The sequence below is a fragment of the Alligator sinensis genome, unplaced genomic scaffold, assembly GCF_000455745.1.
Source record: "Alligator sinensis unplaced genomic scaffold, ASM45574v1 scaffold1044_1, whole genome shotgun sequence".
Lineage (NCBI taxonomy): Eukaryota > Metazoa > Chordata > Crocodylia > Alligatoridae > Alligator > Alligator sinensis.
The window spans coordinates 91,055-101,224 of NW_005842283.1; the positions used below are offsets into that span (position 1 = coordinate 91,055).

General features: G+C 36.9%; 1 protein-coding gene across 1 annotated transcript; it reads right to left on the reverse strand.

The window, feature by feature from the left end:
* Nucleotides 1-221: 221 nt before the first annotated feature.
* On the reverse strand, nt 222-8,995 carry EDNRB (endothelin receptor type B). The gene is made up of 6 exons (XM_014521978.2): nt 8,703-8,995; nt 8,316-8,520; nt 7,821-7,970; nt 6,314-6,447; nt 5,016-5,124; nt 222-2,960 (listed from the first exon to the last, which is right to left on the reverse strand). Exons 1-6 carry the CDS (start codon nt 8,780-8,782, stop codon nt 2,829-2,831), a joined length of 810 nt encoding a protein of 269 aa, XP_014377464.1. The 5' UTR covers nt 8,783-8,995; the 3' UTR covers nt 222-2,828.
* Nucleotides 8,996-10,170: the final 1,175 nt, after the last annotated feature.

A 10,170-nucleotide genomic window follows, 5' to 3' on the forward strand; every position in this document is an offset into this window, starting at 1 on the left:
AAAAATTAGGGAGCTATACACTCTCTTGTCTTAATCTGCAATATAGGATCATAGGAAAATAAGGCTGGGAGGGACCTCACGAGGTCATGTAGTCCAACTCTTTGCTCAAAGCAGGATCATCCCTCACTAAACCATCTCAGCCAAGTGTCTGTCTAAACTGCTCTTGAAAACTTCCAAGGATGGAGATTCCACAGCTTCTCTAGGTAGCCTGTTCCAATGCCTGACCACCCTCATAGTCATAAAGTTCTTCCTAATCTCCAATTTAAATTTCCCCTGCTGAAGCTTGAGGCCATTGCTTCTAGTCCTGTCCCCTACAACCACAGAGAAAAGCCCATCTCCATCTTCTTTTTAATCACCCTTCTAAATGCTTAGTCCCAGAGGCCTGATCTTAGCAAGAATGTAGTCCAGGAACCACCCCCCCCCCCCCCAAAAAAAAATTACACAATTGGAGAATATAAACAATTACATTTTAAATAGAAATAAAATAATATACATGTACAAAAGTGTAATGATACAACTTTATGAAAATAACACTGACCAGCATCAAACATAGGATTCCGTTAGTTGTTCTTTTTTAATATTTGAGAGGCATTTCATAGAAATAGTAGTGGGTTTTTATTTGCATTAATTCACAGCTTAGCATGAAAATTGTTCAAATAAATGGTATGTTGAAACATTCATAATATCTTCATGGTATACTAGTCAAATTATTGATTTCCTGGGCAAAAGACAAGGAATTATTTTTAATTAAAGAAAGCCTTTTCTACTTAACAATTAAGGCATTGTCAGAAAACAATTTGGATCCCTTATACCAAACTGCTGTATATAACGTTGTACCAGCTAGATTTGTGTGTACAGGAAGATTATAACAGTAACCTAAAGATAGAAAGTGTGCACAAATACACATACACATATATATTGAGACCAGATCCTCCCTGTATAAATAGGTTCATTTCCATTAATCTTAATGGGGGTAATATCAATTTATAGCAATTGAAGTTCTGGCCCAAACTTATTTTATCCTGAGACAAAGGCACTTTGTGGACAAGGTACAAAAGTTAAGAAAAATAAGTGAGGATTTTGTACGTATGAAACTTGGAAGTTTAGCAGTTTCCTGAGTTATGAAATATTTCATTATAGTAAAATATTGTGTCTATTGAAAATGCATATCCTTAAAAGCAAAACATGTTTTCTAACTCTATTTCTAGGAAAATTTCATAATTTGCTTCATGAAAAGTGTTAATGAATCTTTGGGAACATAAACTGAAGAAACAAAGCCAAAAAACCACCAGCCACATATATACAAAATGCGAATTGCTCCTGGCAATACTCATCCTGTTTACTACAGGCATCATTATCTATCTATATTTTTACAGGGTCCTGCCCATGTTTTAATATTCTACAATGAATTATGCTTCACCAAAATATTTACAGAAGTCAAAACTAATCACTAGGGATCCTGTCTTTCTCTGATAAAAAAAAAAAAAGCCCAATTTTTGGATTAAAAAAAGGAACCCAAAACTCACATTTTTCTAAACACCACTATAGCTCTCTCTATATATTAGTGGTGTTTCATTTTAATCATGGAAAAATGTGGATTTTGGGGTACCTTTTTATCCAAAAATTGGGATTTTAAAAAAAATCACAGAAAACCAGGATCCCTGCTAATCGCACATGTTCCTAAGCAATACACAAAGACTTGTAATGAAGCACATATTTTAAAAGTGTCTAGAATTATGCACGAACAATAGTGTCCTCTTTAAGTACAGTGTGTGAATATTGTCTTTAAAGACTTAATAGAACTAAATCTCAATATTACTGAATATTGTCTGTTTCTTACTGCTACATTTTGTTTTATATGCTTTATTTAATGGCTTTTCATCTGAAAAACAGCAATTTGAAGTAAATTGATTTCTCTCACTTGAGGAATCAATTTCACTTGTAATCTCTAGTAAAAGGAACTTGGCTGTACTACTGTCAGCTACCAGAAAGGCGATCATTTAAAATAGACATTGTCATTTAAAAAAAAATCAATAAAAAATAGTTTCACCTACTGTGCCTTATTTTGTAGATCTACAATCATATTTTTCCTGTTTTTAAAAATCTTTTCCCCCACCCCTGTTTTTGTATATAAGACTCTCATGTAAATAACAGAGGAAACAGTGAAACGGAATGTAAGCATAGTGCTGCCAAATAAAGAAACTGATAATATAGTGACTTTAAATAACAGTATTTTAACACTAGCAGTTTAAAAGAAAAATCAGCTATACATATGATTTTTAACTTGACTCAATACCTCTGATATTGTTCCTAGCTAGTAATGTAGCATTCCTGATAAAAAATACTTATGTTTTCCTTCAACCCTGTACTACAAAATGTTTTGGATTTTTTAATAATTTAGATACTGCTTAAATCAGCTAAAGATAATACAATAATATTAATAACACAATTTTGGCTTTGATCTAAAGCAAGTCAGTTTGCTATTTCATAGAATGTTGACTTCGGTTCCTAAGATCCTTGTGGGGATACAAACGATTGTTTAATAAACAGGAAGTGAAGATAGCTTGGAAGTTCGAACTCCAAAAAGTTTAAGTGCTTTAACAATGACTTGTTATTCTGCCGCTATTCATCACATTTGCAAATGGCTAATGATACCATGCATAATTATGAATGTTATGAAGAGTTTGGGATGATCATTTTTTTTATGATTTGCTTCTTGTGCAAATACAGAACTAGGTTTTTCAAATGCTTCAGCATCTTAAAAACAGCAACTGTCATTCAAATAAAGTCACTGAACTTAATGTCAGAGGCTATATCTTTGACACTTTTTATGATGAGCTGTATTTGTTACTGGAGCGGAAATTATCATATCCGTGATCATTAGCTTTGAACTTCAAGCAGGACTGTTTTTCTTCGAGGGACAGTAGATCTTTGGATTGGCACCAGCAACACAAACAGGACTGTTTAAATAAAATGAAGAAACATTTTACATCTTTCTATTATACAAATGCTTTCACAATACATTGCAAAATTGCTAAAACTCATTCATGACTGAGAGTTTGGGTGCCATTTAAACTCTTCTGTACAAGAGGAAGAACAATATTCTGTCTTCACTTATACCTCCATAAATATCAGTTGAATATAGTTAGGCTTGGCAGGATTCGAGTTTTACCGGTAAGCATTGATATACATTGATTTCAACTCACACTCGCAGACCGACGAAAAAATATTTCCATCATTAATAATGGAAATGTATAGAAAGGAGACATAAGAAAAATGGTGACTGATGGAGTTTTTGACAACAGGTGGAACAGTCCTACAGAACCATGCTGAGTGTAGTTTGGACTGCAACCCCCCAAAATCCCAAGGGACTAGGAACAAAGGAAGAAGAAGTGACAAAGAAGACAAGGGAGCTATGGGTGAGTTAAGCCAGGACTGATGACATCTCTGCTGCTCAGCTGATGGCAGTCCTAGAGTAGTTACATTTATCATGACAGGTGGTTAAACGGCACTATAATAATAGTATACTGTCATTAATAAATTATCTGTCCCCTATGCCTCTAATTTTGCACCATCCTGAAAATTTTAATTGATAAAAAATTTAATAAATGCTTAAAAATAAACATCTATATTATCAGTCAACTTTATTAAAAAAATAAAAATCAAATTCTGCCAAGCCTGAGCATAGTCTCTGACTTTTATGTATATGAAGACAGACTGAAAGGTTCTCTGTCATCATTTTTCCAATAATCTTTGATGAAAGTAGCTTTCATTCATAAGAAAACAAAACAAAAAACCAGGGAGAATTAGCTAAAGTAAAGGTAGAACAGAGAAATTACTGCATCTAGTCCATTCCCTCTGCCAAAACAGAACTAGTCTGTGGGCACTTGGGACAACTTGAAAGGAGTTCTGCCCAATTCACACTCATCTACGAAAGATGTTTTGTAAATTCCTGAATTTACAAACCATCTTTCGTAGATAAGACTACAAACTTCATAAATATACTGGATACAAAAATTCATGGACTAAATATAGACATTGGATTTATGGCACATTATAACCTGCCTGCCATCTGATAACCCTAGGTAACCTGTTTGCATTTTACCAGCTACATTCTATCACCAGTTCAACATTCCCCCTATACCTCACCTGTCTCACACCTATTGTCTCCCAGCCCTCTGATCCTCACTGTCACCCACTTGCATTTTCACAGACCTGCATTTTGCATTTTGGCTTCTATTCTACCCAGAACAGCACAGAATTCACCAGCAGACTCTCTGCCTGAAGAAGGGTGTTTATTCTCTTTTGCTGTATTCCTGCCCCTTGAATTCTGAATACCTTTCTGCAGTATCTCTGCTTCAACAGCAGCAATGCAGATTGCCCCTCACCTCATAGCCGTGTTATCTGGACATTCTTCTTGGGTTGCGAGATACTGGTTTGAACCTCGTTAGGCTGAGGAAAGCCTAAATCCCAAGAATCGCACTTCTTTTAGTCTTTAGCTTTATCTAAAGTGGGCAGAGCAGCCCCATCACCTGACTCCTCTGTCCATGTTTTTACAGAAAGTGGCCACAAGTGCAAGGCTAATTCTGCCAGTGTTTAAGTGTGTTCTGGGGCTGCAGATCAGACTGGCCTTCTTAGAGGAGTTAAGTAAGAGAAAAGCGCGTAGCTTTTCAGCCAGGGACAGTTTTGGGAACGAGTACAGGGAACTTTCAGGCTATACAAGAAGATGCCTAATCAATTTAGTGTTAGGCAAATCCAGTGTTAGGCAGCAGTTCAGGGGGTGAGCAGGGGGGAGGGGAGGTTAGGGCTACAGTTTTGGACTTCGGTATTCATGTGCAGAAGCCCCATACAAGACCCATGTTTTACTTAAATCCCAATTAAATCTGAAGGGATAAATCCTTTCATAGTGTGAATTAACTGGTACATGTAACTTGGGCAGGCCCACTATGTGGGGAACATTTTACCCACAGAACATATGGTTTTTGACTCAGAGAAAATTAGCCATAGTTTCTTACCTTAAAGCAGTTTTTGAATCTTTTGCTCACCAAATACAGAGCTATTGGATTAATGCAGGAATTCAGCGTAGCCATATTAATACCGATGTAGTCCATTATGAGAAAAAAGCTGTGTGGAAAATTAAAATAAATAAGATCAACAGCCATGGTGGCAAGTGTTGGCTTTGCTCAGTTTGCCAAGGCCTGCTACCATATAATAGGAAAGATGGTGCCTATGGCATTGAGACTACTCGTAGGTGTGAACTACAGGATGGTTCTCAGAAGGATCAAGGGGATTTGGACCATTTGAGTAGAGGCTCTATGCCCCTAGCACAGCATATCACGTCTTGATAACACAACTGCCATGAAACTGTCCTATGAGGTCTTCTGCAAACAGGATTCTCACTGAAGAAATACAGTACCACCTTGGATTGCACTATCTTTCTGCTCTGAATTACTTGAAGACAGATAGTGGGTAATGTGTACCTTTCTGAACCCTGCCCTAGCTCCCTCCGCTTCTCAGCATGGATCCATAAGCTGGTAAAATATCTGCAGGTTCCTGGAGGAAGACCTGGAGTTGGACAGAAACACTACCTTTGAGGCAGACTCAATATCTAACTTTGAATTAAGTAAAGGATTGTATTTATCATTAGATCACAGGAGCATTCCAATTCCCTCCTCTCTCAGAGTCCATCAATCCCAAATAGTAGTTGATGGTGAAGTACAGTCCAGGAAAGACTGAGGTTCAAATCTGGCTCCTAGTTTTTAGTTGTCCTGGGAGAATATTGTGTTTCATGTTCCTCAAATGTGATTTCCTACCTTTCTCAAATGTGAGAAGCTCACTATTTACAATTCATATTTCTATCACAACTCTCACAATATATGGGTTGTTTCTTAATACCATATTCACAAATGAATATGCTTTTTAGGCCTCATGATTATGTAGAAAAGCTCAAAATCATAATACTTGTGCATCCCAAAGAGTCAAATCCAAATGCAGAAAACAGAGCCAAACAACTGTTTTCAGACAATCTCATTATGTCTAGGACAGTCTCTTGATTCTGGGGGTTATGATTTTGATTAATGATATGTAGAAGCAGAGGATTAGAAATACTGGAACTCTATCCAAGTCTTCCTGAACTGAAAGGGAAAAAAATGGCATAAGTAGGGCCCTATTCAAAGTGAAAAGCAAGATGTAAATCAACAGCACTTTCAGCTACAAGAAAACTGAACAAAAAATACGCTTGGGAAAAAAAGTGAACACTGCTTGAGAATTTTCCTTGCAAGCGTGCTATCTTATTTAGCCCAAACCCTCTTACCTTAAAAGTTCACATCTATTTGGGTCTCTTTGATCATAAATAGTGAGCTTCAAAATCCTACTTAAGTGAAGAGGAAGCCAGCACAGGGCAAAGACCACCACCAGACAGAACACAGTTTTGGCCACCTCACGCCTCTGAAAATAAAATCAAAAGGAACCAGATTAAAAAAATTCTTCTTCTTGATCTTGTTCTCTTTTTAAATCAAAATATTCAAGACTATACAACGAGTACCAATAACACACTTTGGTGATGTTCATTAATTTTTTTAAAATATGATTAATTTTCAGATGTTTCTATTTTAGATGTTCTGAACAAATTCTTCATAAAAATGAATAACTTTTGGGGAGCAAAATCCAAGATCCAGTCCCAGATACTTCCTGAATTAGAAGTGGTCTCCATCACTTCTGGTTCCAGTTAGTCACTTTAATGACTAATTAAGAGGTAATTAGCTCTGTTGACAATTTGCACTTAAGTATTCACAGAACTAGCAGAAGAGCTAATTTGTACAGCTGTCTTCATTTGGCACTGTGCCGGGGTAAATTAACTATTTTGGAGGTGGCTGTATTGCTTCTGCTTTAGGAGGTAATCCACAGCTATTCCCACTTGTTTTCAACTACATATTTCTTTTTGCTTTGACCTAAGGTCTAGTTTTAAATATCTCAAAAGACATAAATTACATATATATTAATATAGAAGATTTTTGCTAATTTATTGTAATGACATTGCATATTAGCGAGCAAGTTAACAAACAAGAGAGCAAGGATTGCAGCTACACTTTACAAATATAGTTTAATATTAATACGTATGATAATCTGTCATGGCACATGAGTAAATTCATTAAATTCATTTTGTAATGAAGTGTTAATAATAAGACCTCATTAAAACACTGCATTTTACTAGGTCTCATAGTTTTATCACAAACCTTTGACAATTTGGTGTTTTTCTTGAAGTATTGGCTTCTATATTTATATAAATTACACTGCAATCTCAGCATTCATTTTTTAAAAATGTTTCTAAACCTCAGAGCTGCAGAGGATAACTTAGAAACATCAATCCAAAGTTTATGAGACAAATAAAAAGAATCCAAAACCTAGGGTGCTGGTAGACGTGGGGAAAAATCAGTTATTAGATAAACGTGCCAAAAAACCTCACTAAAGCACCCAGTCTATACAGATGTTGGGAAAGCCATGTCCAACTAACACGATGGCTCTTCTGCACATGCACTGGGCTTGGCGAGGGAGTGTGCTGAGTTCAAAATGCCATATTTTTTCTTTCCATGTCTGCAAGCAGCCTTACTGTAAAAGTCTTATGATTTTCAAGCCAATCTCACAATTTTGGAGGTGCTAGTTTATGATTTTTTAATACTTGGCATTACTACTGCTAATGAACTACTAAGTAGCACACTAGACATCTATTTTAGTGAACATGAATGGTATAGTAAATGGGTTAGTAAAGATCTTACTATTTCATCAGTTACTCAGCACTACTTGTATGTACACATCATTACCTGTTTTAAGTGGTCATTTAATGCAATTTGCATTCCACTTTTCTTTTTAAGCATCTCACAGGTCATCAGGGTATAGAAAAATGCTGTGATGGCCAATGGCAAACAAAAATAAAAGCTGAATAGCCACCAATCTTTAGCTATCTTGTAAAACTGGAAGAAAAGATAGTTAAGGGTTCAGTTTTGTGTGTAATATAGACAACATTTACATTCTAACAATGTACAGCATTTAGCATACCTTATTTGAGTAATCAATCAATCCACATAACATCTCTGAGTTATAAAAGCATTATTACTCACTTTACAATAGGAAACAGAAGTTAAGCAGCTTTCATAAAGCCAAATAACAAGACTGCAACAGGTTTTTTATAACTTACTATTCACCATTGAATTTCATAGTAAGTAATGACAAAAAAGTCTTACATTGAACTCTTTAGACTTTTGAGAAAGCTACATTCAGTTTTTAGGAAAAATTGGTTTAAAGGAAGAATGTCTTACCTGCATAAAAGATGTTTTTTGTATGGGGTGAAGCAGACAGGTTCTAAAATGTTTTCCTTTATAGTCCATGGAAATCATATCAAAGCCTATAGCTTCTGGAACAGCTAATACCACTGAGACAACCCAGATCAATACAATTTCAACAGCAGTCCACTTCGGCACTCCAATTCCCTTGATGCGACTCCAAGAAGCAACTGCACGATACCTAAATGTCCACAACAGATGTTTATTAGATTATAAAGCTAAATTACGTTTTGTGTTAAATCAGTGTAAGCTCAATTGAAAGCAGCTGAAACAAACAGAAAAATTGACTTCACATCTGTATTTTGTGTTTCAAAAGATTATTAAAATACAATACAGAGGGTGGGAAAACAGAATGGCTCTTACCTATCAATACTGAGGGCACACAAACTTAACACTGTGATACCCACTGATGCCTTTTGAATGAAAGGAACCAGTTTACACATTTCAACTCCAAAAGGCCAGTCCTCTGCAAGAAGCTGAAAAGAGAAAATGATTTTCTTTTAATAATGGCATTTATGTAATATGAACATTTCTCTTAGATAACTTTCTCTTATGGTATTTAAGGGCCAGTCTTGCCTCATCAGGAAGCAGAAGTACACACTGGATACATCTACACATGCACACTTACTGTGCAGTAATTTAGGTTACTGAGCAGTAACCAAAAATTACTGTGCACTAGAGGCATGAGTCGACATGTGTGCGCCTGTACTGTGCAGTAACTATGATGACTTATGCCAACTTGGGTGTAAATTTGCTAGCTGCATGATTCAGGTAGCAAATGTACACCCTAGTAGTTACTGCACAGAAATGGACATATAGATGCGTTACTGCACAGTAGTACTGTGTGGGTGGGCTGAATTGAGATTTACTTTACTCCCATGTCAGTCTACACACAGCATTACTGAACTGTAATGCCTGAACATGTCGACGCTGGTCTAAAAGCCGCTTACTATGCAGTAAGTTACTGCTCAGTAAAGGAATGTGTAGACACACCCACTATAGACTAGATTCACAAGGCAGACAGACACAGTGCTGCATCTCAGTTCCATAGACAACACATGAGAGAGCTGTGTATATCACAAAGGGATCTATAACAACCAGCATACTGAGCATGGAGCTGTTTAAAATAGCCCATAGAAAATGCTGGTGGGAAATGCCAACTCCCATGCAAGGAGATGTCTATCTCTGACTTGGATTAATACCTCTGAATTCTCTTGTAGAGTTAGGCACCTGTACCCCTTTTTAAAAAAAAAACAAGGAGAGATCAGTCTTTTTCTTCACAGCTGGAGAAGAAGGTAGCAGTGGAATTACTATTTCAGCATTTTAGATTAAAAATTAATTGAAGCAGGGGCCATAAACAAGGTCTCCCCCTCCCAGGTCTGTGCCATAACCACTAGACTAGAGCATGACTCTCTTTCTGGTTCAAAAAAATATTTTAAGTATTCCACACAAAGTAGCAAAGCTTCAACATGATGGAATAAGAGATGAGTGTAGAATGGCCTATAGAACAGAGGCTTAACTGGCCATTACGGTGCCCTCAGTGGCACTCTGCCAACTCTCTTCTCACCCTTGCCCCCCACCCCCACCCTACAGCTTTCCTCTTTCAGCTCTGGCTCCAGCAGTGGGTGGTGCAGGAGGAGCAGCTGGAGGTTTGCTGCTTCCTTTTCTGCTGCTATGCATGTTGAGAGAACAAATACATCCCCTCTGTAGCAGTGAACCTCTGGCTGCTCCTCCTTCACTATGCGCTGCCATTTCTTTTCTGCCCTCCCCACTGTTAGAACCAAAGCAGCCTCAGGGAATGTGTAGGGTGGAAGGAAGAGGGAGAGGATAG

Coding starts and splice junctions, on each gene's coding strand:
- EDNRB (XM_014521978.2), bottom strand. CDS start 8,782: ATGTGTAAACTGGTTCCTTTCATTCAAAAGGCATCAGTGGGTATCACA. Junction 7,971..8,315: donor AAAAAACATCTTTTATGCAG/GTAAGACATTCT, acceptor CTTTTCTTCCAG/TTTTACAAGATAGCTAAAGA. Junction 5,125..6,313: donor AATAGATGTGAACTTTTAAG/GTAAGAGGGTTT, acceptor TTTTCCACACAG/CTTTTTTCTCATAATGGACT.